The sequence below is a fragment of the Loxodonta africana genome, chromosome 8 (assembly GCF_030014295.1).
Source record: "Loxodonta africana isolate mLoxAfr1 chromosome 8, mLoxAfr1.hap2, whole genome shotgun sequence".
In the NCBI taxonomy this organism is placed as follows: domain Eukaryota; kingdom Metazoa; phylum Chordata; class Mammalia; order Proboscidea; family Elephantidae; genus Loxodonta; species Loxodonta africana.
The window spans coordinates 101,459,578-101,486,753 of NC_087349.1; the positions used below are offsets into that span (position 1 = coordinate 101,459,578).

General features: G+C 39.7%; 1 protein-coding gene across 1 annotated transcript in view; it reads left to right on the top strand.

Annotated features, from left to right (window-relative positions):
* RALA (RAS like proto-oncogene A) overlaps nt 1–27,176 on the top strand; it is a 90,800-nt gene that overhangs the window by 49,824 nt on the left and 13,800 nt on the right. The window contains exons 2-4 of the mRNA XM_003406893.4: nt 8,851–9,002; nt 11,119–11,327; nt 17,602–17,776. Of these exons, the coding sequence (XP_003406941.1) occupies nt 8,889–9,002; nt 11,119–11,327; nt 17,602–17,776 (498 nt within the window). The 5' untranslated portion in view covers nt 8,851–8,888. The remainder of the gene's footprint in view (nt 1–8,850; nt 9,003–11,118; nt 11,328–17,601; nt 17,777–27,176) is intronic.

Genomic DNA, 27,176 nt, shown 5'->3' on the forward strand with positions numbered 1-27,176 from the left:
AGATCTTTCCCACTCTAAGATTATAAAAAACAGTCTCTCATGGGTTTTTTTCCTGGTGCTTTTGTGATTTCATCTTACCATTTGAATCTTTGATTCATTTAGAATTTATGTTGGTGTGGAGAGAATGGTTCCAGCTTTGTTTTTTTCTATTTGGCTCACCAGTTGTCCCAACAATCATTTATTAAATTACTTTTCATCCCTTCCATCATAGATTTGAATTGCCACCTTTCTTACACACTAAATTACAATATGTGTTTGGATCTATTTTGTCTGATCTATCTAGACAGGCTTTGTATTCTAATTCATCCACTAAATTAGCCGTGTTGTCATATTTCATTGAAGAAAACTAGATGCAGTTAAAGAAATGACCAAATCTATCTGCATCCTGTACCTATATCCTTGTTCTTTGCTTTGCCTTGCCTTCTATTACAAAGGAAGCAGTGTCCCTGTTCTTGTGTTCTGGGTCTCGACTTTTCTGTCCACTCAAGAACTTTGTTCCTAGAGTCACCCTCTCTTCTGTATTACTAATTTCTGCCTCTTTTGGATCATTACCATACAAATATCCCTTCATGATATTTAAAAAGCAGACAAACAGAAAAATCTTGCCTCCAACAATACCTTGCATCTATGGCCCTTTAGTTCTCCACTCATCTTTAGAGTAATACTCCTTTTCTATGCTTCCTGTTTTTTCTTCAGTCCATCCCATGCAAGCTTTGGTTCCTACCTCATTGATGCAAGGTTACCAGCCACCTCCATCTTGTCAAATCTAGTAGTTAATTTCCCTGTTCCTATCTCTCAGCAGGATATGGCACCCTTAACCAGCTTCTGTTACTGTACAATCACTAGATTTCCTCGTAGGTGGCCACTCCTCCAAACCAGACTGTTGTCTCAGGGCTCCATCCTTTGCTGCGCTGTTTTGGCCCTAAGTGAGCTCATTCACTTCTGTGACTTTAAATACCATCTGTAAACTGACATTCAAATTTTTGTCTCAAATCTAGTACTTCCAACCATGACCTCCAGACTAGAATATCCAGATTCCTATGCAACAACTCCAGTTGGATGCCTAATATGCCGTTGGATGTCTAACATGCAAGTGGAGCTTAGGATGTCTTTCCCAAACCTGTTCCTGCCTTTGTCTTTCTCCATCTTGAATAATGGTACTACCACATGTTCAGACATTTTGACCAAACTTACTTTCACCTTTTCATTAAATCAACAAGTCCTGTCAGCATTTCCTCCAAAATATATCCTACATAGCATGGTGCTTAAGAGAGTCAAGCTGCTTTAGTTTGATCCTGGCTCAGCCATTGCGTAGCCTTGTGCATGTCAATTTCTTTATCATTAAATGAAGTTAAAATAGTACATACCTCATTGTATTGTTCATATATGAAATATGATGCTCAACCATATTTGTATATATGTAAAGTACTCAGAACAGTGCCAAGTACTTAGTGCTCAGTAAATGTATGTTGTTGTTGTCCTCAGCATAGATGGTGTTAGTGGTTATAACAGCACTAGTTGTAGTGGTGGAACTAGCATCGCTGCCATCTCTGCTGCTGCCACTGCACTGCAGGCCTCTGTCCTCTCTGGAATGAACTACTGGAGTACCTCCTGGGCTTTTACCTCCTGCACTTCTGCTGTCTGTTTTCCACACACCAGCTGGGGTAATCTTTTCTAAAACATAAATGAAACTGTCACTATCCTGCTTAAAAACACTCCAGAGCATCCCATGGCAATTATAATAAAATCCACATACCTTTCTGTGACCCTCAAGGCCTTCATATTTTGGCCTCTGCCTACCTAAACGTGCTACTGTTACTTACTGTCATTCACTAGAGTTCATCCACTCTGGCTTCTTTTGGTCCCTGTTGTTGTTAGGTGCCATCGAATCAGTTCCAACTCACAGCGACCCTGTGTACGACAGAACGAAACACCGCCCAGTCCTGTGCCATCCTCGTAATCTTTGTTATGCTTGAGCCCATTGTTGCAGCCACGGTGTCAATCTCTCTTCTCAAGGAATTTCCTCTGCTTTGCTGACCCTCTACCGAGCATGATGTCCTTCTCCAGGGACTGATCTCTCCTAACAACATAGCCAAAGTATGTAAGATGTGGTCTCACCACCCTTGCTTCTAAGGAGAATTCTGGTTGTACTCTTCCAGGACAGATTTGTACGTTCTTTTAGCAGTCCATGGTATGTTCAGTATTCTTCTCCAACACCACAATTCAAAGGCGTCAGTTCTGCTTCGGTCTGTCTTATTCATTGTCCAGCTTTCCCATGCATATGAGGCTGTTGAAAACACTGTGGCTTGGGTCAGGCACACCTAAGTCCTCAAGTCCCATCTTTGCTTTCCAACACTTTAAAGAGGTCTTTTGCAGCAGATTTGGCCAATGCAGTGTGTCTTTCGGTTTCTTGACTGATGCTTCCGTGGGTGTTCATTGTGGATCCAAGTAAAATAAAATCCTTGACAACTTCAATCTTCTGCCTGTTTATCATGATGTTGCTTATTGGTCCAGTTGTGAGAATTTTTGTTTTCTTTATGTTGAGGTATAATCCATATTGAAGGCTGTGGTCTTTGATCTTCATCAGTAAGTGCTTCAAGTCCTCTTCACTTTCGGCAAGCAAGGTTGTGTCATCTACATAACACAGGTTGTTAATGAGTCTTCCTCCAATCCTGATGCCCAGTTCAGCTTCATATAGTCCAGCTTCTTGGATTATTTGCTCGGCAAACAGACTGAATAGGTGTGGTGAAAGAATACATCCCTGATGCACACCTTTCCTGACTTAAACCACGCAGCATCCCCTTGTTCTGTTCGAACAACTGCCTCTTGATCTATCTACAGGTTCCCCATGAGCACAATTAAGTGTTCTGAAATTCCCTTTCTTCGCAGTGTTATCCATGATTTGTTATGATCTGCACAGTTGAATGCCTTTGCCTAGTCAGTAAAACACAGGTAAACATCTTTCCTGTATTCTCTGCTTTCAGCCAGGATCCATCTGACATCAGCAATGATATCCCTGTTTCCATGTCCTCTTCTGAATCTGGCTTGAATGTCTGGCAGTTCCCTGTTGATAAGCTGCTGTAGCCACTTTTGAATGATCTTCAGCAAAATTTTACTTATGTGTGATATTAATGATATCATTTGATAATTTCTGTATTCTGTTGGATCACCGTTCTTTGGAATGGGCACAAATATGGATCTCTTCCAGTTGGTTGCCATCTTCCAAATTTCTTGGCATAGACAAGTGAGCACCTCTAGTGCTGTATCCATTTGTTGAAACATTTCAGTTGGTACTCTTTCAATTCCTGGTGCCTTGTTTTTTGCTTGTACCTTCAGTGCAGCTTGGACTTTTTCCATCAGAACCCTTGGTTCCTGTTCATATGGTACCTCCTGAAATGGTTGAACACCAACCAATTCTTTTTGATATAGTGACTCTGTGTATTCCTTTCATCTTCTTTTGATGCTTCCTGAGTGCTTGAATTTTTTCTTCAGTTCTTTCAGCTTGAGAAATACTGAGTGTGTTTTTCCCTTTTGTTTTTTCATCTCCAGGTCTTTGCACATGTCATCATAATACTTTACTTTGTCCTCTCAAGCCACCCTTTAAAATCTTCTATTCAGCTCTTTTACTTCATCATTTCTTCCTCTTGCTTTAGCTACTTGACGATCAAGAGCAAGTTTTAGAATCTCTTCTGACATCCGTTTTGGTCTTTCTTCCCTGTCTTTTTAATGACCTCTTGCTTTCTTCATGTATGTGTCCTTGTTGTCATTCCACAACTCGTCTGGTCTTCAGTCATTAATGTTCAGTACGTCAAATCTGTTCTTGAAATGGTCTCTAGGTCATGCTTTGGCTTTCATTGACTTGTTCTGATTTTCTTCACTTTCAACTTGAACTTACATATGAGCAGTTGGCGGTCTGTTCTGCAGTTGGCCCCTGGCCTTGTTCTGACTGATGATATTGAGCTTTTCCATCGCTTCTTCCCACATATGTAGTCGATTTGATTCCTGTGTATTCCATCTGGCGAGGTCCACATGTATAGTCACCGTGGGGGCTTTGGTCCCTAGAATATGCCAAACCTCTTCCCATCTTAGGGTCTTTGTATTTATTGTTCCCTGTGTCTTAATGTTCTTTCCACAGAGCTGGCTGGTTCCTTTATATTATTCAGTCTCAGATCAGATGTCATCTCCTGAGAGGATTCATGCTTGACCATCCTAGTTAAAGTAGCCCTTTCCCCAACTTTTTATCCCTTTGCCCCCTTATGCGTTGAGTTTGCATTAATGGAACTTTTTTGTTTGTGTATATGTTTATTTATTTGTCTTAAACTCCAGGTAGACAGGAACTTTGGCTTGTTTACCGTTCAGAACAACATCTAGACGAGGAGTTGGGAGCCAAGTTGTGAAATTCCAAGTTTTGAAATGGGGAAAGAGGATTTTCTCCTTGGAAGAGCTTCTTCCGCTGGATCAACAAAACCAAACCAAACACAGTGCCGTCGAGTTGATTCCGACTCATAGTGACCCTATAGGACAGAGTAGAACTGCCCCATAGAGTTTCCAGGGAGCGCCAGGCGGATTTGAACTGTTGACACTTTGGTTAGCAGCCGTAGCACTTAACCACTACACCACCAGGGTTTCTTGGAAGTATGAATGCACAGCTAATAGTTAGAGAGTGTTTGCACTTTGGAAAAATGTCTGGGAATTTCTGCCTTTTTAATTTCTATGTCGTAGATCGTATTTTAAGTTGTTCTGGGAAAAAAAAAAATGTTTTAACCCAGTTGGTGTAACTGCTAAATGTTTTGCTTTGAAAACACACACAAGTCTGAGAGTATTAATTGATATGGTAACACCCTGAGCTCATGTGGTACTTAGTGTTTTAAAAATAAAACAGTGGTTAAGTAGCTGTGAAATGACTACAGCTGCCAGCAAGTAAGGGTCATAATAATGAAAAGAAGTCATTGCTGATTTATTCAGGAATACCTTCAACAACATGCTTCATAACCTTGCTTAGACTTGGTGTCTTTTGGATTTTTAGTCCAGTATCTGAAGTATATTATTAACTTTCAGTGTTTTTGCACAGGGATAGTCATGCAGGATCTAGGGATCATATCATCAGGACCTAGGTAAAAAAAAAAAAGAGGGGGTCAATTCTTGTTTATTGAGTTGAATTGAACTTGTAGCCTATAAGTGGATTCTTTGCTATGCCTGTCATAGTTCAAGCAGCTTCTGCTCAAATATTTGTGGTAAAATAATAAGCAAAATGGGATTAAAAATTGTACACATACGTATGTATAGTTGGAAACCCTGATGGATAGTGGTTAAGTGCTACAGCTGCTAACCAAGAGATTGACAGTTCACATCTGCCGTATGCTCCTTGGAAACTGTATGGGGCAGTTCTAGTCTGCCCTGTAGGGTCAGTACGAGTCAAAATGGACTCGACAGCAGTGGGTTTGGTTTTGGTTTTATATGTATATTTAACGTAACTGAGATCACTCTGTGTGTGTGTGTGTGTGTGTGTGTGTGTGTGTAGTGATCTTAGTTATGCTAAATATAGATTAAAACCAATCTCAAAGGACTTACGTTAACATGTTAATATTGTTAACTGGATAGGAGGTTTATGGGTTTTTGCTTTTTTCTTAAGTGTTTTCTGTATTGGGCAAATGAGCATATGGGCATGTGATTTCTGGATAGGGACTGAAGCAGTGCCCAGCCCTTGGGTGCCCTGTGCAGCCAGTATGGGAGACACAGACCCACAACCAACTGCATGTACTTGCCTGGGCTTGTAATTGACTCTCTAGTAGCAATAGCTACTTTACATTAGTAAAGTCTAAAGTATTCTCCAAGGTTACAAACTGCAAACATTTGTTTATTTGTTCATTCAACACGTATGTATTGAGTGGCTTATTTTGCCAAGCCATGTATTAGTTACCTTAAGCATAAAGTAAACCAATATATGTGGCCCCTGTACTTAAGTTGCTTCTGGTATACTAAGTAGAAGACCCATGTTAAAAGAAGCACGCGGCATGACAAAAGTAAATGATGCCGTTGAAAAGTGCTCATGAGAAAAGGGGGCCTGTACCAAAGAATTTGACATGTATAAGAAGGCAGCGACTCCAACGAAGCACAAAAAAAGTCTAGGATCATATATGGATGAGTAGGTACAGGTGTACTCCTATGTGAGAACAGAGAGAACTACTTGTATGTACGTGTAAATATAGATGTGTGTGGGCAGGCACATATATTCATTGAAGACAAAACTGCAGATACTCCTCAGACATAACTAAACACCTTCTGATATCAGTTTTCAAGGTTTGAAAGCCTAGGACCATAATCTCCTGGGACAACTCAGTCAACTGGCATAATATAGTTCACAAAGTTCATGTTATGCATCCTAGTGAAGTGAGTAGCATCTGGGGTCTTAAAAGCTTGCAAGTGGACATCTAAGATAAAACTATTGGTCTCTGTCATTCAGGAGTAACAGTAAAAAAAAAAAAAAAAACAGTAAGGTGACCAAAATCAGAGAGAAGAAACAAATCTACAAGGCTAATAGCTTACATGAGCTGTGACCCCAACTACCCTGAGACCAGAATAACTAGATGGTGCCCAGCTACCACCGCTGACTGATCTGACCTGAGGCATAATAGATGATCCCAGTTAGAATGGGAGAAAAATGCAGATGAAAATTCAAATTCTTAAAACAGTCCAGACTAACTGGGCCACCTGAGGCCAGAGGACTCCCTGAGATTATTGCCCTGAGATGCTTTTTAAACTTTGAACCAAAACTATCCCAAGATCACCTTTTAGCAGAAAAGCAGAGTGACAGAAAATAAAGGATATTACCCATTAGATCAGTACTGTACTTAAAAAAACATCTATAAGAGTCCAAAAGGTCAACAGTTAACCTTTAAGGGGCAGGGAAACTAGAATACTGGAAGTGGAACAACCAGAACACAGTTAAAGAGGATGTTGACACAATGTGGAAAATGTAACTATAATGTCATTGATCAGTTTGTGTGGAAATTGTGAAGGGGAACCTAACTTGCTGTGTAAACTTTCACGAAAAACACAAGAAAATATTCTTTAAAAAATAAGTACCCACACAAGGCAATTTCAAATTGGGATAAGGGTTATTCAGGAAAAGCATAATATGCTATTGAGAACACAGGGCAGAAAAAAAAAGGCCTAATTTAGATTGAGAGTTTCCGGTAAGGCAGAGGCCCAAAACCTAAGAGAAATTAGCCAGATAGAATGGAGAATATGACAAATAGAGGAAACTGTGTTGGAAAGCCCAGGAGGTAGAGAAGAGCATTGGAAGAACTGAAGGTGACCAGTGTGGTTTTGATGCCACTGAGCCGGGAGAGGAGTGTACAAGATAGAGAGGTAGGCAGGATGGGGTGTGGTTCTTTGAGATGCAACTTAGGAAAGCTGTATCTGACTAAAACAAGTCAGAGGCTGAGAAGGAGAAGTGCAATCCCCTGGGTCCCCTGATAGCAAATAGTCTCTAGGCTTGGGCCTACACACAGGCTCAGCGTTTGTTGTGACCTCTCTGCCTGTCTTTCAGGGGTCTGGTACCATGGCCAAAGGTAACTAACTGGGTGCCGTTAGTGCATGTCACCACTACAGCTTCTGTGGGACCGTGGCCTTTTCCACACTGAACACATAAATGTATTAAACAAGTACACATTCTGAGGAAACTGAGGCATGCTAGATCCAGGTCTTTAAAGATTGGCCATCACCCTAGAATACACAGAGAGGTTCAGGAAATATGACTTGGAAGTTGAGTGTGTAGTATTCTATTTATTATTCTACTACCAAGATGTTTGGATGGGATTTTCCTTTTATAAAATGGCATTAAGTAAGCCTTTCAGTAAGTGAAGTCTTTAAGGGCATGATGTAATAAGACATTGACAGTCTTTCTTTGAACATTTTATTGTGCTTTAGGTGACGTTTTGCAGAGCAAATTAGTTTCCCAGTCAATAATTTATATGCAGATTATTCCATGGCATTGATTGTAATCCCTGCAATGTGTCAGCACTCCCCCATTACTACCCTGAGTTCCCCGTTGCCATTCATCCGGTTTTCCTAACCTTCTGCCCTCTCGTCTTTGCTTTTGGGCAGATGTTGCCCTGTTGGTCTCACACAGATGATTGTTCTAAGGAGTGCTTTCCTCATGGGTGTTACTGTTTATTTTATAGGCCTGTTATCTGGGTGAAAGGTTATCTCCAGGAGTGGTTTCAGTTCCAAGTTAGAGGGGTGTCTAAGGGTGAGTCTTTTTTTTTTTTTTTGGTCAGTATCTTCTCACTGAAACTTGAAGGAATATCTCTTTAATTGTTGCAAACACAGGTTAATATGAAAATAAAGTGATCAGTTAGCCTGTTTTCATAGTCTGTGTGATTATATTTCAATTCATCTAATACCCCTTTGGAGCCCTGGTGGCGCAGTGGTTAAGAGCTCCACTGCTAACCAAAAGGTCAGCAGTTTGAATCCACCAGCAGCTCCTTGGAAGTCCTATTCTGTCCTGTAGGGTCTCTATGGGTCAGAATTGACCCGACAGCAGCGAGTTTAATATCCCATTACTGTCAGCATGTAGTTGAGCAGGCAAATTTTCACTTGTAGACACAGCTCGTTACAGAAAACCAACTATTTTAAGAGAATGCCCTTGGGTCAAATGCTCACTTCATTGCTGATGTTCTCTGATGAATGGCTCTTCACTGAGTGTTTGTCATTTGCCATCTGTTTAAAATCACTGCAGAATGAAAACTAGTTTCTTGAACCCCAAGGACATCATATCTGTTTTTCCTATGATGGAATTATGGAGAAGAATGCACTGAGGACTGCTTATTCTTTCATTCTTCATAGATTCCTCTTCATCCTTGGTGAAAACTCTGCAACAGAAGATGGCTGCAAATAAGCCAAAGGGTCAGAATTCTTTGGCCTTACACAAAGTCATCATGGTGGGCAGTGGTGGTGTGGGGAAGTCTGCCCTGACTCTACAGTTCATGTATGATGAGGTAAGTGCTGGTTTTATAATGGATATCTGTGTTTGAGTTGTCAGAGACCATTTCTCTAGCTTAGATTTGGTGTTATTTTGGGTAGATTCCTTGAATCTTTGAAAGCTACTTATCTTTTTTTATCCATTTTTAAATTCCGAGCCAACATCTATACTTAACTTGATTTTACAAGTCAAAGACTCAAGGTCCTTAAAAGCCTCAAGCTTTAAAAAAAAAAAAAAAGGTATGTATATGTGTGTTTGTGTGTGTTTTCAGTACGTGTGTATATATATATGTGTATGTTTGTTTATTATTTATACATATACTGAAAACAGTACCTAATTTTGATTTAGAAGACTGAAAATGGTACTATATTTTGAGCAGTCTAACTCTGGCTTATTTTTAGTGTTTTAATGGAGCGTCCCACCTTAAATTAATAGAACTGATGGATATAATACCTGAGACACGAGGTTAATGTATATAAAGTGTCCTTTAATAACCTCAGTGAAGAGGTTGGTTGTTCATTATGTATTTGGCCTGGCACTACATTCACCACTGTAACAGATAAAATGTGTCCCTAAAACTTACGAGTAAACTACAGGTTACAGATTTCTGTGCATGTAATTTGGGACAACTTTATTGTCCCAGAGTTAAGGTGTCTGTCCATAAACAGCAATGTATTCTTTTCCTGGAGAATGACTATCAAGTCTTAATGACTTAAGAGTGGTAATCCAGTTTAAGCATGTATCCTCAATTCCTCTTCCTCCCAATGGGAACAGAGTTTAATCATTATATTCTTTCTTTCTTGATGCTTTTTAACAATCCTGCATGTAGGTGGTGATATCCCCATTTTACAGCTGAGAAAACAGAACCTCAGAGGGGATTACCCAATTTGCCCAAGAAGAGGGATCTCTGATGAGAAACCAGGTGCAAATCTGGTCTCTTGACAAAAAATCTTAGATTTTTGTCACTCCATGTCTCTTTCTATTGTCTCCTCGTCAGCAGTTCTTTCATACACACACAACCCTTGTTGGTGATTATAATAAAAAGTTCAGAGACGGGAGGATTAAAACAGTACTTTAAATGAGATTACTAATTAGTTCATTTCTGTTTTCCATACTATTATTCTTCTCTCAAGCTAACCCTTAAACTAGTCCCCTTCTTTCTGACAATAAGGCGGCCAAAAATAGGAATATTCAGATGCCTAACATTTGCTGAATGGCTAACAATATTAGTATGTAAATATAGTACAGTGATGTTTAGCTTTTACAGTTACAAATACACTATGCCCAGTTTTTAGTAAGTATTTATTGAGTGCCTACCTTGTACCAGGCTGTGGAGATAAAGCAGTGAGCATAGTCAAGGTCCCTGCTCTAGGGGCTTAAATACTAGTAGGGGGGTAGAGACCTTAAATAAATAAGAAAATATCAGATAATGAAAATATTTAAGGTGACTAATGTAAAAAGTCTGCAAAGGTGTGTGTGTGTGTGGACACATGCTAATAATGAGATACTTATCAAAAAGGTACATCAAGGTGACAAAAATGAGAAGTAATGCAGTAGTTGACTCTATGCTGAAGATTGATAGGGTTGGAGGTACTAGTGGTAATGTAAAGTTGTATAATTTTTTTAATTTAAAGTTATTTATTTATAATTGGAGGGAAATCTCAAAGTCCAAGATTGGCCTTGTACAGAGTAGTATAAACCACTTTAATGACTTGGTTCATTTTTGAGAAAGAGAAGATTTAATGGTACTTCCAATAGTTTTGTAAATATTGACTTCCTTTCAAGGTACTAGAATTTGTATTTAGAGTAACATAGAAAGGGATAGATTTGATAAAACATATGTGTAATAGTTTGTGCAGGTATGAGGCTTTAAGGAAGAAGAAAAGGGCACAGTTTTCAGACTGTAAACAGCCTGGAAATAATAGTTCAACCTCCTCTTTTTGCACCTGAGGAAGCTGCCAAATTGTCTAAAATGAAAATATAGTTTTTACCACTGGCAGAAACTGGGTGAAGGGTACACAGGACCCCTCTGTGTTGTTTTGGCACTTACGTGAATTCTGTTTCTTTCAAAATAAAAAGTTTTGAAAAGGAAAAATAATCATTTAAAAATTGACTTTTCTCGTCTTTTCTAGTTTGTGGAGGACTATGAGCCTACCAAAGCAGACAGCTATCGGAAGAAGGTAGTGCTGGATGGGGAGGAAGTCCAGATCGATATCTTAGATACTGCTGGGCAGGAGGACTATGCTGCAATTAGAGACAACTACTTCCGAAGTGGGGAGGGTTTCCTCTGTGTCTTCTCTATTACAGAAATGGAATCCTTTGCAGCAACAGCAGACTTCAGGTATGTCAGGGAGTAATGCTGTTGATCTCTCATGCTGCATGACAACTTCCTTCCCCCCAAACAAGTGGACAGCTAGAGACTCTTCCTTGTTAGGCTTTGACTCAGTGTCTAATTGTGTTTATTTTCTCTTTGATATTAGTATATGACTCTACACACTATGTACTTATACTCAGGTGTTTAGTATGCCTTGCATGATCTTACAGCTATCCCCATGTCAGTTGTATTAGAACTTGAGTTTGTGATAGCCTCAAGTACCCAAAGTCTCTTTATACATTGCTGAAGTATTTTTCTTTGGAGTAAAATACTACTGCTGCCATAATAGTTAATGCTTAGATCACATCATGGAGCTCTGACCCAGGTTTTAAATCTTCCTGTATTAGTCACTGGTTTCTCAGCACCTGGGTGATGCTCAGCAGCACATTGTCATCCTCCTAACAATACAGATGCCCTAACAGCACGGGCTGAATGTTTTTAATAGAAATAATATTACCGTAGGTTGGCACACTTGGTTGTGTTGCTTAATTAAAATCTGGCGTCCATTTTTTTGGACGTTTTTGGTAAGGGGGTGAGGAGTTCCTCTCTCCATAAGTGAAATTTGACATTAAGGTCTTGAGTAGTCTCACAAATAAATACTATGTGCATACACAAAGATATTCTTTAATTATATATTTTCATTTCGTTGTTAAGCGTCTGCTTTGGGTTGTGGGGGACACAAAAGAAGCATGTGATTTAGCCTCTATTTTCAAGATGCACACAGCCTGCTTGATTGTATAAGGCATGAAACCAAGAGAAAGTTAGTGACAAAGTAGGAGACATGGGCAGTGATAAATATGGGGCATCCAGAAGGGAAGAGGAGCTGGGATGGCTTCATGAAATGGATGAGCCTGATTTCCACAGATGAGGAAAGAAGGCTTTTCAGGTGGTTGAGCAAGAAATGGAACCTGGGCTTGTAGAAAGCATTTTTTTATGTACACTCAAAGGTCTCAAGAACTTAAAGGGTTCTTAAAAGAACACTCCACAAAAACGTGTCATTACGTAGCTTATAAAATTTATTTGTAAGTTTGTTGGTTTCTATAGGGAAGGAATCTCATAGATGATAAAGTGCAGGGGCATTTACAGACCGTGGTAGTATGTAATCCTGGGAGGCGTGTTGAGAGTTACGTAAATGTCAATATTTATTCATTTGTTCAACAAATGGTTAAGTGTTTATTATGTATCAGGTCCTGTTCTAGGTAATAGAATAAGTTTTGTCATCATAGTCACGAAAGCCAAAGTGGTATCTCAAAGGAATAGTTATTTTTATGCCAGAAGAGAGAATCTTGGCTATTGCTATTACAGAAAATAAATGGATGATTCATTTTTTTTTTTTAAAAAGTTACATTGCACACTTCCAATGTGTTGCCTTTGCCTAAATAAAAATGGCCCTAGTGACTCACCAGCAATAGGAAAGGCATTTTTGAGAAGGTCTGAAGGGTTAACGGTAAGGCACTCCACACGTGCTGACCTGCGCAGTATGGCGTAGGTATCAGCCCCTCTCGTGAGTCTTCCTGAGCATCCCCATCACCAAGTAAACTCCATTGCTTCCTCATCTGTGTATGGGATATACCTGCTACAATGCCAGTATCACACTTCTCATGCTCCTGTATTAAGCTTGGTGTATATGTGTTTTTCTTGATAATGTAAAAACAGTTGAGAGCAGGACCCACTTCTTTATATATCCCGGGTATCCTTAGTACCCATGTTTGGCACAGTTGCTAACATATAACATTTAGTGCATACTTAGTAAACCTGTGATTTTATTTGAAAATTCCCTTACCCTTATGGTCCCCATTTTCTTTATGTTAAAAGTGAAAAAGTTAGACCAGATTGTAAAGGTACTTTCCTATCCTGAAATTCTATAATAGCCTCTAAAATTGTATTTAAAAACAGCATCACATTAAGCAAAATGTATATGACGTTTATGGTAATGGTATTACCTTTCTCTGACATCCAGGAAAGTGGCTAATAAAACCAGCTTAATAACTCTAAAGAATATTGTCTTCTCACCCCTGAGCCCAGAAGGACTAGGTTTACCACAGCCAATTTTCTGATAGCTTGACCACACTGTAATTTCAGTATTGGTCTCCCTACAACACTTGACCCAGTGTAGCTTAAACCTGCTGACATCGAGTCAATTCTGACTCATAGCAACCCTATAATGCAGAATGGAACTGCTCCATAGGGTTTCCCAGGAGTGCCTGATGGATTCAAGCTGCTGACCTTTTTTTGGTTAGCAGCCGTAGCTCTTAACCACTATGCCACCAGGGTTTCCCAGTATAGCTTAGTAGGTTTTTATTAACGAATGACTGTTTGTACATATGACCAGAAATGTTAGAGTCACAAATATCTGAGTCAAGCTATCATTCATGGTGGCTAGTGAGACCAATAACATCGGTAGACCTCTTAGTTTAGGCAGTTGATGAAGGGAACTGGTTGAGTTGATTCCGACTCAGAGCGACCCTATAGGACAGAGTAGAACTGCCCCATAGGTTACCTGGTTAACAAAGTCACAGAAAATAGTTGTTACCAGCCCTGGCAAAAGATTATAGTTGGCCAAAATCCTTTTCACAAATATATATTTAATGGCAATAATGGTGAGTGTTGATGTGCTTTCTGCAAACAATTGTGAGTGGTAGAAAACATCACAGCACTGTGTAGTGTTGTACAGCTTAGTGTGTATCACCCAGGTACCGTGCTCATTTAGCCTTGTGATTTTCTAAAAGAATGTTTAGGATAAGTACAAATCAGTGATGGGTGGAGGTGGCTTTATGTATGGTCCATATTCTGTCCTGTGAATGTAGGGTATCAATTTTTTTATATCTCTGTTAGAACTGAGAATAGTGATTTGCTTTCAGATTCAGATCCAAAACCTTACTACAGCTGTTGAGTCTGTTAGAATTTTTGTTACACCATCTGTAATCAGGTGAAGTAATAATAATAATACCACCTATTTTAGTCATCTAGTGTGGCTATAACAGAAATACCACTATTAGATGGCTTTAACAAAGAGAAGTTCATTCTTTCACAGTCCAATAGGCTACAAGTCAAAATTCAGGGTGCTGGCTCCAGGGGAAGGCTTTCTCTCTCTGTCGGCTCTGGAGGAAGGTCCTTGTCATCAGCTTTCCTTGGTCTGAGAGCAGGAACCTCAGGTCCGAAGGACGTGCCCCGCCCCCTCGCACAGCTTTCTTGGTGGTATGAGGTCCCCCTGGGACAGCAACTCTGCTCCTTCAGCTTTAGGCACACCATTCACCTATCCCATCTAAGTGGCATCTCCACCCTTAGAAACACCAGAGGCCATGGCTCCAACCTTTGAAATCCCAGAGGTCATGGCCATACCCTATGAGACTGAGGCAGCTTGGCTTCCTGTGTTGTCTCTTCAACTCCACCTGATACTTACATGACACTTACTGTGTGCCAGAGACTGCTGTAAGCACTAACATATGTAAACTCATTTATCAAACAAGCCTATGAGGTAGATACTACAGTATTTCACGGATTCTGGGACGTACATTTTTACATTTTAACATCTCTTGAAAGCAGGGCTACCTTTTACAATGTGGCATCTTACAGTGTTAGCTGACAGCAGTGGTATTTAAATTGACCAGGTAGTGGTACGTAAAGTAATGTTTACAGTGACTGACTTCTTAGATTTGCTATTTTTTGAAAGTATCATCAGAGTTCGTAGATGAAGAAACTGAAGCAGAGGAAAGTTAAGTCGCTAGTCCCAGGCCCTGCACCTAGGGAGTGGCATTAAATGAGCAGATTAAAGTCTGCGAGTTCTGGCTCTGTGTTCTTGCTTTTAATGACTCTGCTCTGCTGGGTCTCATAAATTAATAAAGACGGTTTTATAAAACCACATGGCCACCACATTTCACATTTTAAAACGGAATATGGTAAGTTTCCTATCTAAAACAGGCTTTTTCCCTGCTGTTTATTTTGTAACGTAGTAAGCATTTTTTCGATAGGACACTGTATAAATCATATAATTAAAATATCCTATGACGTTGTTGTAATATCATTTGTTATCCTGTTAATACCAGTTCTAACCCTCCACTGGAACAACTAATTTAAAACATTTTTCCTAAAACATCAAATGGTCTTTATAGGACCCACACGTTCCTATCACCTTTCTTTTACCTAACGTTTCCCTGTGGGTTTGAGCTGATCACTCTGTCTAATAAAGAAGTTTCCCCTCTGTCAGTCTGTAACTTTGCCATGCAGAGGAAATGTTGTCTGGCGTGCAGAGCTGCGCTGTAGTGCCCAGTGGACCTGGGTGTCCATTCCATATCACAGGTGGGGTCTCGTGATGAAGAACTTTTGGGAACTAAACCTTCTTGAATAAGGTTTGTTCCCTAGATATCCCGTTACGGGAGGTCCCATGGCATCCAGTGTAGAAGCTGAGTACATGCCCTGGAATTAGATTGCTCAGGTTCAAATCCTCATTCTTTAACTTCTGAACAAGTTATGTAATTTCTCTGCCTCAGCTTTCATATCTCTTAGATGAGAGTAATAGTAATAGGTTTGCGGTGCAGATTGAATGAGATAATGTATGTAAAGCATTTAAAACAGTGCCCAGCACATCATGAGAACTCAGTAAGGTGTTAGCAATACTGCAGGTGGTAGTGATGGTGGTGGTGTTCGGGGAACATTGCTTAAGAGGCAGAGTAAACTGTCTCTTAAAATAAGTCATGATGGAGGTTTTTACTCAGTCTTTCAAATGTCACTGTAAGATCCCCTGCACCATCTGCTATACTTCGCTAATCTGCCATTATAATGTTGTTGTGCACCATCCAGTCAAATCGACTGGTAGCAATCCTATATGACAGAGTAGAGCTGAACCCGTAGGGTTTCCAAGGCTGTGATCTTGACGGAGCAGAGGTCTTTTCTTCCGTGGAGCTGCTGGTGGGTTTGAATCTCCAACCTTTCAGTTAGCAGCCAAGCACTTAACTGCTGTGCCACCAGGGTTCCTTGTCATTGTAATAATCTCTTTGATTTTCTCATGGTCCAGAATACTTACATACCTGTAGTTTCCATATGTTCTAGTAATTTCAAAGGAGAGGCATCTGTAAGAGAGCAAGATAGTAGGCCTAGGTCTTACAGATTTCTTTGGTCTGTTGATTTTACAAGAAAACATCTTCCTCTAGTGGATTATTATAATCATAAGAGCAGCTAACATTTATTGGGTATTTAATATGTGCCAGACACAGTTCTAAGCATTTTACATTTAATTCTCACAGCAACCATATAAGGAAAGTATTATTGTTAGCCCCATTTTATAGATGAGAAAACTAAGGCAACGAAATAACCTGGCTCAGGGTCACCTGACAGGCAGGGCAGAGCCCTGATATAAACCTTTAAAATTGGTGACATTTCCACAGTATATAACATATCTCTAAATGTAAAATCAGAAGGTGGATTTCAGGTAGTCTTGGCATATGCAGTGCCTTAAACATTTAGTGGGACCCTTGATATGATGTGATGAGAATGGCATTCTACCTCTGGTCTTTCCTCCCCGAAACTCGAAACTCGTAACTTCAGTTTAGTCATGAGAAAAGTATCAAATGAATCCCAATTGAGGCACATTCTACAAATGACCTGACCAGCATGCTTCAAAGCTGTCAAGGTCATCAAAAACAAGAAAAGTCTGAGAAACTCACAGCCAAGCAGAGCCTAAGGAGACATGATGACTAAATGTAATGTGTGTCCTGGACAGGATCCTGGAACACAATATTATGTGTAAAAACTAAAGAAATCCGAATAAAATATGAACTTTAGTTAATAATAACATAGCAATATTAGTTCATTAATTGTGATAAATGTACCATGCTAATACTAAACTTTAGCAACAGGGGAAGCTGGGTGTGGGTTACACAGGAACACTCTATACTACCTTCACAACTTTTCTGTAGACCCAAAACTGTTTTAAAATTAAAAGTTTACTTTTCAAAAGAAGCATTTAAAGGGGAATTGGATTTGACTTATTTTGTACCTCTATTGCTAGGCTTATGCATTCTTCTTTGGTGTATTTTTTCTTTGCTGGTGAGGTAATGTGGTGATGTGTAACTCAAATGATTGATGGTAGAGTAAAGAAGAAGTACTGATTATTTACTGCCATAGACTAAATGAGCTTGTTGTCATTGTATAGGAACATATATAAATTGTAACTAAATACCAATTGCAGATGCTATTTGTTATTATGTAAGGGTAATGTTAATAATTTTCTTCTCTCACCCAGGGAGCAGATTTTAAGAGTAAAAGAAGATGAGAATGTTCCATTCCTGCTGGTTGGTAACAAATCAGATTTAGAGGATAAAAGGCAGGTTTCTGTAGAAGAGGCAAAAAACAGAGCGGACCAATGGAATGTGAACTATGTGGAAACATCTGCTAAAACGCGAGCTAATGTTGACAAGGTACAATGTGACTCTCCTACTGCTACATCATGTTAAAAATAGGATGGTTTGCTAACTCCACTCCGTTTTGTTTAGAGATTCTATGAGACTTTCAAGGAGAAAATTTTCTTTTTAATATGTGTTGATTTTTATCAGCCCTGAATGCTCAAGTACAATGTGTTAGGAATCTCTTATGCAGCTTGTCCCTGGGTTTCCAGAGACATTCAAGCCTGAGACATTACAGCTAAATGTTTTTTTTAGCACTGGCAGGATTCCTGACCTGAATCCATGCCTTTTTTTTGTTATCCTGATGGGCTGGATAATTTCCGAGGAATTGTATAAGTCCCAAGATGCCAGCACTGAGTTTGCTGGCCTCTGACCTCACTCCTTCCTGGCCCCATTAAGGTGAAGGTGCCTCCCAGGATGAAGGAAGCCCAGATGAGAGGATTCTAAAATCTGCCACTATTCCACTCCCCACCCTCAACCCTTACTTCCCCTGAGAGGAAGGGGAAGCACTGCCCTACATTTCTGTGGTGTTTTCTCCACCCTCTCCCCTTATTTCCTCACTTTGTTCAGAGTGGGCCTTCCTCGGGGAGACCTGATGTGGAACACCCTTACCTTGTTTCTGGAATCTCCCCAAGTGCATTTCGTCCTGCTGGAGACCATTTTCAGTATTGAGGAATCCTGCCCATTGGGCTGAGGCAGCTCAGGCTCTTAAAGCTCTCTTGGTGGGGGCCTCTTTTCAGCTTGTGTCTGTAGAGTCATAACCCTGATTCCCAAATCATTAGGTTAAAAAAAAAATTTTTTCTGTTCATTTTATTTGTTTTAGTCACATGATCAGATTCCTATAGATCCAGGATACCTGTACAAAGATCAGTACTATGAGATTCCTGCTCAATATACTAGTTTTCTTTAAAATTAGGGCAAATGTTTTTAAAGTACCAATAAAAATATGTTTTAAGGTTCAGTGTTTTGGAAGGCAACACTGAACATTATCATAGCATATATATTCTCTTATTTGTTTCCTCTTAATTGATGTCTTGAGCTGGTTGAAGAATACACTCTAAAAGATATTTGAACTGAGGGGAATGGGAAAGTGTGGTGAACATGAACAGTCCAAGGGGAGGTATGGTGGTCTACATTATCAGCTCTCACAGCACAGTAAAAGACAGACCAACGACCCAATGGAAAAATGGTCAAAACACATAAATAGGAATGCTGCAGTAAAGAAATGCAAATGGCTTTTAAACTTGAAAAGAGTTGTATCTTAGTTATCTAGTACTGCTATAACAGAAATACCACAAGTGGCTGGCTTTAACAGAAATTTATTTTCCCACAGTTTAGGAGGCCAGAAGTCCCAATTCAGTTTGCCAGGCCTAAGGGAAGGTTGTTTCTTTGTGGGCTCCTTGTCTCTTCAGTTTCTGTTTCCTTGGAGATCTCCATGTGATTTGGCGTCTATCTTCCCCACTCTTTGCTTGTTTAATATCTTTTCTATCTCAAAAGAGGTTGACTCAAGGCATACCCTACATGGGTCCTGCCTCTTTAACATAACAAAGACAACCCATTTCTAAATGGGATTATAACCACAGACATAGAGGTGAGGGTTTACAGCACATTTTTTTGGAGGGGCACAATTCAATCCATAGCAAGGTGCAGTCTCACTTATAAAAAGAGAAGTGCGATTAAAAATAGAATGACATGTTTTTCACCTGTCAAATTGGAAAGAAGGAAAAAGGTTGACAATAGACTGTAAGAATGTAGAAAAGCGGCAATTCTCATATGTTGATAGAAGGACAATTCGGCAGTTATCAAAATTATGACCCAGAAATTCAAGTTCTAAAAATTTATTTTACAGATAAAATTCTACATTCATGCATAAATGTATGTCCAGTATTAGTCATAGAAGCAAAAGACTGGAAATAATCCAAATGTCCAATAACAGACTAGTTTAAATTGCAGTGTATTTGTAATATGAAATACTATACAACCATTAAAAAGAAATGAGGGTGGGACTAAATGTGCTGATCTGGAATGATCTTCAGCATAACATAAGTGAAAAAAACAAGGTGCCGAATGACATCTGTAGTCTGCTGCCATCTCTGTTTTAAATGCACACACACAGGCAGAACGGAAAAATGTGAGAACCTGGTACCTGTGGTAGCCACCAGAGAACTAAGCCATGGGTGTATGCTTTTTTCACTGTAAATAAATAACTTCTGTACTTCTGTATTTAAATGTGTTACCATAAACATGTATTAGTTTTTTAAAAGAGAAAAATTAAAGAGCAGATTTAATTACCATGACTGTATAACAGAATACACCCCTAAACTTAGTGGGTAAAACAGCCTTTTATTATGCTCATGGATTCTGCGGGCTGAGAATTTGGACAGAGAAATGTGGGATGGCTTGTCTCTGTTCTACAATGTGTAGTGCCTCAGCTGGAAGAGTGAAGTCTGGACACTGAACGTGTCTAAACTTAGATCCTTAGGTCTTGTTCACACATGTCTGGCAGCTGATGTGGCTGCCCAGGGATGCCTCAGTTCCCCTCCACGTGGGCCTCTCCATGTGATCTTTCAGTGTGTGCTGGTTTGAGCATCCTCCCAGGCACGGTAAAGAGTTTCAAGTGCAAGTGTCCCAGAAGAGTAAGAACCAGGCAGAAATGACCTAGCCTTGGAAATACGTAGCTTTATTTCTGCCTCATTCTACTGTCCCAGGCAGCCACAAATTCACATCTAGGTTCAAGGGGAGGGGAAATAGACTCTACCTCTTGATGGGGAGTAGCAAGGTTCAGAAAAAGCATGTGGGATCAGAAGTATTGCTGTAACCGTTTCTGAAAACTACAAGCTGAAGTCAAGGGCACCTCTTCTGAACAGAATCACTTTAAAAGAGGCCTCTTATAAACTGAGGAACCCGTTCATATTGGAAACTATGATTCCATGTACTGCTCCATCCTGGAGAGTGGCTGACAGAGAAATAGTGTACCTCAGTGGCTAAATAAAAGTCACTTGCAGCAAGTACTCAGTTTCCAGATTGGGGCTGTAGTTGATTTTTTGCTGAGGAGATAGTCAATCTAACAGTAAGAAGAGCTCATACTTATTAGTGCTTCTAAGAGCCAGGCACTGTGGCAAGCAGTAAACATGTAATCCTTAACTTTTTAGAGGAGGAAGCTGAGGTGTGGACAGATTAAGTAACTGGCTCAAGGTCTCAGGGCTGGTGATGGCATCTGCTGGTCTGGGTCTGGCCAACTCTTGTGTCCACCTTCTTTCCTCACTATTTTATTCCAAACTATAGTTGGAATAGCTTGTGATATCTCTGGTTTTGTATGTCATTCACTACTAGAGGCCTGACTGTGAATTTTCCAGGATGGTGAGTGTTAATGTCTGCTTTCATTAAATTGCAAAGTATTGTGTTTTGTCACAGAGAACAGATACTAGCTCCCCCATAAGATCTTAAGGGTTTATACCTTATCTGCATTCCAAATGTAACCAGTGGATGAAAGCTTCAAAAAGACAGGCTTTAAATCTACTCTGTGAAAAAGCTTCATGACCATCAGAACTGTTGAGCCGGGGCATGGCCTGTCTTCTCATACAGTGATCACCCAGAGGCCAGGGGACTGTAACATTGCACAGAATGGGAATTCCGGAACACTTAATTGCGCTCATGAGGAATCTGTACATGAATCAAGAGGCAGTCATTCAAAAGAACAAAGGGATACTGCATGGTTTAAAGTCAGGAAAGGTGTGTGTCAGGGTTGTATCCTCTCACCACACCGATTCAGTCTGTATATTGAACAAATAATACAAGAAGCTGGACTATATGAAGAAGGATGGGGCACAGGATTGGAGGGAGACTCATTCACAACCTGCATTATTCAGATGACACAACCTTGCTTGCTGAAACTAAAGAGAACTTGAAGCACTTACTGATGAAGATCAAGGACCACAGCCTTCAGTATGGATTGCACCTCAATATAAAGAAAACAAAAATCCTCAAAACTGGACCAATAAGCAACATCATGATGAATGGAGAAAAGATTGAGGTTGGCAAGGATTTCATTTTACTTGGATCCACAATCAACACCCATGGAAGCAGGAGTCAGGAAATCAAAAGATACATTGTATTGGGCAAATCTGCTGCAAAAGACCTCTTTAAAATATTAGAAAGCAAAGATGTCACTTTGAGGACTAAGGTGCACCTCACCCAAGCCATGGTGTTTTCAGTTGCTTCATATGCATGTGAAACCTGGACAGTGAATCAGGAAGACTGAAGAAGAATTGATGCTATTGAATTATATGATGTTGGTGAAGAATACTGAATGTTCAGAATACACCATGGACTGCCAGAAGAATGAACAAATCTATCTTGGAAGAAGTACAGCCAAAATGCTCATTCGAAGCAAGGATAGTGAGACTTCATCTCACAGACTTTGGACGTGTTATCAGGAGGGACCAGTCCCTGGAGAAGGACATCACGCTTAATAAAGTAGAAGGGCAGCAAAAAAAAGAAAGACCTTCAAGGAGATGTGTTGACACAGTGGCTGCAACAATGGGTTCAAACATAGTGACAACTGTGAGAATGGTGCAGGACTGAGCACTGTTTTCGTTCTGTTGCACTTAGGGTCATTGTGAGTCGGAATCAACTTGATAGCACCTAACAGCAACACCAGCAGCAAATTACTCTTATTCTTAAATATTAACTCCAAGGTTGCCCTTAATTTTAAGGAACATCTTGGAGGAATGAAGGGAACAAGTGGATATCCAAAGGGAGAGTATGGTTTATTATGTCAAGAGAGCCAATTTTATATTGGGGAAAGAATTTTAGTAGAAATATACTGTATTTTTTTAAAGCCATTTTTTGCTTTAAATTGTACAAGTAATTGTACAATTTTTTGCTTTTAATTGTACAAGTAACACATGCTTATTGTAGAAAGAATCAAGTCCATAAGGCAGAAGAATAAGCAGTAAAAAATGAGTCATCGTTCTCCCAAATTCCACTCTCTTCACTTCCCTAAAGGTAACCATTGCTACCAGGTGTGTATTTTTCCAGCCCCTTTTGTTTTTAGTTAGGCAGGCACACTAAGGCAGATATCTAAGGGAGAGTTTGGATTGATTTGTTTTTCCCCCATACAAATAGGATTTTACTATATACAGTATGTTTCTGTGGCTTACTTTTTTTTTTTTTAAATAATTTTTATTGTGCTTTAAGTGAAAGTTTACCAGTCAAGTCAGTCTGTCACATATAAGCTTATATACACCTTACTCCATACTCCCACTTACTCTCCCCCTAATGAGTCAGCCCGCTCCCTCCTTCCAGTCTCTCCTTTCGTGACGATTTTGCCAGTTTCTAACCCTCTGTACCCTCCTATCTCCCCTCCATGTGGCTTACTTTAAAATTTTACAACAAAAGTAGATCTTGTAGCTACTGCCATGTTATTGGATATAGATCCACCACATTCTTTTTAAAAGCTATAAAGTATTCCAGAGTCAGACATTTTCCTACTAATGCCGTTTAGGCATGTCATGGATTGAATTGTGTCCCCAAAAAATGTGTGTCAACTTGGCTAGTCCATGATTCCCAGTATTGTGTGATTGTTCACCATTTTGTCATCTGGTGTGATTTTCCTGTGTTGTAAATCCTATTTCTATGATGTTAATGAGGTGGGATTAGTGAAAGTTTTGTTAGTGAGGCAGGACTCAGTCTACAAGATTAGGTTGTGCCTTAAATCAGTCTCTTTTGAGATATTAAAAAGAGAAGCAAGACTTGTGGCCAGCATGGCGCCTTAGACAGAAGCAGCACACCATCTCTCTATAGCAGACCCAAACAACTAAGTAAAACAGAGACAGACGTCATTCCTGGTGCCCAAAGTATCAAATGAAGAGGGAAAGAACACAGCCAAACACTAAGTAGGAAACTGACAGAAGACAGAGAGGAAGGAGAGAGATGTGCTGAGATTTCTTATCAGTTAATGCAGCACAGATTCGCTATCTTGGACTCCTCTTGGGTATTGGCGGAGAGAGAGCACAGGAAAGTAGCTTCATGGAGCTCCCAGCAGGAGAGAGAGCACCCGGTAACCAGCAGTTCATGCTTTCCCACCCCCCATCCTCTCCCTGCTGCTCTACTCCCAAGCTTCCTGGCTAGCTGCAGTGGCTCAGCCGGCTGGAAAGTGAGCGTCTATGCGGCTTGGATTCAACCCACCCACGTGGCAGATTGGCGGACAGGGAGTACAGGAAAGAAGCTTCACGAAGTTCCCAGCAGGAGACAGAGCACCCGCACAGACACAGCCTACCGCAACCTGCCCAGCACTGGTTCCTGGCCCGCTGTGTTGGCCCTAGTATGTGCCACAAACAACCCATCCCAGCCCCTTCCCTTCAGCTGGACCTGCCCTGCTGCACCAAAGCTGAGTAACTGGCCCCACCCATTGGACAAGGAGGTGAAAAGTATTGTGATTACAGATGAGCAAACAACAAAGAACGCACAGCTGCCTGCTCAGGCATAACCAAAAAAACAGAAGGAAACAAATCTACAATCGGGAAGTGAAGAAAATAACTACTAAATGTCCCAAAGACAACAGACAATATCAAAACATTAAAAAAAAAAACTGGAAAGGATGGTTCCGGTAGGTGTCCAAAATAAAACAGCAGATGACCTTCCAGTAGAAGAAAAGGCACTAGAACTACCTGACAGGGAATTCAAATCTCTAATATTCAAACCTATCCAAGAGTTGAAGCAAAAAGCAGACAAAAGTGTGGAAAAAATAGATAAATTTATGGAAAAGGCAGACAAATTAATGAGAAATACAGACCAAAAAAATGAAAGAATACAGGAACAAAATGTCAAAATAAATTCACAACTAGAAATCATACAAAAACAACAATTAGAAACCCAAAAGATAAACAACAAGATTTCAGGAATGGACAGTGTCATAGAAGGGCTGAGGAGTGGATCTGAAATGATGGAAGACAGAATCAGTGAAATTAAAGACAAACACTTGGCTACAACTCTGTCTGAGGAAAAATCAGAAAAAAGAATGAAGAAAAATGAGGAAACCCTGAGAATTATGTGGGAAACAATCAAAAGCAAAAATGTGAATGATCAGACTTCCAGAGCAGGGAGAGAAAACATAAAACACAGAGAGGATCATTGAAGAGTTGGTGACAGAAAACTTTACTAATACCATGAAAGGTGAAAAGCTAACCATCCAAGAAGCTCAACAAACCCCATATAGGATAGACCCCAAAGGGAAAACACCAAGGCATATCATAATCACACTCCCTAAAAACAAAGATAAATCCTGAGAACAGCTTGAGAAAAACAAAAAGTCATATACAGAGGAGAAACAGTAAGACTAAACTCCAATTATTTGGCAGAAACCATGCAGGCAAGAAGGCAAAGGGATGACCTGTATAAAACCTTGAAAGAAAAATATTGCCAACCATGAATAATATATCCTGCAAAACTTTTGTTCAAGTATGATGGTGAAATTAGGATATTTTCAGATAAACAGAAAGTAAGGGAATATGTAAAAACCAAACCTACAAGAATTATTAAAGGGAGTCCGTTGGTCTGAGAACAAACAACATCAGACCATAGCCTGAATCTAGGACACAAGATTGTACCAGGCAGATACTAGTGTAGGAAAGGAACTCTCAAGAACTATCCAAAACCAAAAGAATTTCAACAAGGAACTGGAGAGGTTAATCTGTAAATGACAACATCAGAACAATAAAAGAGGGAATAATAGAGAGGAAGGCAAGGAGACACCAAGTAATAGACTGGTTCAAACCCAGGAAGGTAAGGGTAGATTTCAAGGTAACCACAAAGAAATTTAACAAACCTATTCATCAAAATAAAGAAGAAAAACAAAGTCTCAATAAAAAAAAAATCTACGGAAACAAAGGAAATGAAAACGAAATCCACGAACAGAAGGAACTCAGCACAGGAGAGTAAAAGGGACAAAGAAAATGTTAGCACGACAAAAAAAAAAGGCACTACAAAATGACAGCAATAAACTCACACTTACCAGTAATTACACGAATGTAAGTGGCCTAAATGCATCCATAAAGAGAGACTGACAAATTGCATAAAAAGCAGGATCCATCAGTATGCTGTCTGCAAGAGACACACCTTAGAAAGAAAGACATAAATTTGTAAAAAACCAAAGGATGGAAAAAAATATATCAAGCAAATAACTACCAAAAAAGAGCAGGAGCGGTAATACTAATCTCAGGTAAAATAGACTTTAAAACAAAATACACAATAAAAGACAAAGAAGGGCACTATATAATGATTATAAAGGGATGATCCATCATGAAGACTTAACCATAACAAACATCTACCCAACCAATGACAGGACTCCAAAATACATAAAACAAACTGTAACGGCGCTGAAAAGAGAAATTGACAGTTCCACAACAATAGTAGGAGACTCGAACACACCACTCTTGGTAAAGGGCAGAACATCTAGAGAGAAACTCAGCAAAGATACGGAAGAGCTAAAGATCACAGTCAGCCAACTTGACCTCATAGACATGCATAGAACACTCCATCCAACAGCTGCAAAGTACACATTCTTTTCCAACACACATGAAACTTTCTCCAGAACAGACCACATTTTAGGCCACAGAGCAACCATTAGCAAAATCCAGAATATTGAGATAATACAGCGTATCTTCTCTGACCACAATGCCATCAAAGTAGAAAATAACAAAAGGCAGAGTAAGGGAAAAAAATCAATTACATGGAAACAGAATAACATCCTGCTTAAAAACCACTGGATGATAGAAGAAATACAGAGATGGAGTCAGAAAATTCCTACAATCAAACGAGACTGAAAACACATCATACCAAAACCTCTGAGACACAGCAGGGGCAGTCCTCAGAGGTCAGTTTATAGCACTAGATGCACACATCAAAAAAGAAAAAAGGGACAAAATCAAAACATTAGCTACACAACTTGAACAATTAGAGAACAGCTAAAGAAGCCCCCAGCCACCAGAAGAAAGGAAACTAATAAAGACCAGAGTAGACATAAATGGAATAGAGAAGAGAAAAGCAGTAGAAGAAATCAACAAGTTGGTTATTTGAAAGGATCGACAAACCACTGGCCAAACTGACAAAAGAAAAACAGGAGAGAAGGCAAATAACCCAAATAAGAAATGAAATAGGGGACATTACAACAGACCCAAATGAAATAAAAAGGCTCATAAGAGATTATTATGAAAAGCTGTATTCCCACACATTTGAAAACCTAGAACAAATACACAAATTTCTAGAAACATACTACCTACCCAAACTAACACAAAATGATGAGGTTGAAAAGGTAATTTAAAAAACTCTCAACAAAAAAAAAGCCCTGCCCAGATGGCTTTACTGGAGAATTCTACCAGACATTCAGAGAAGAGCTTACATCAGTACCGCTCAA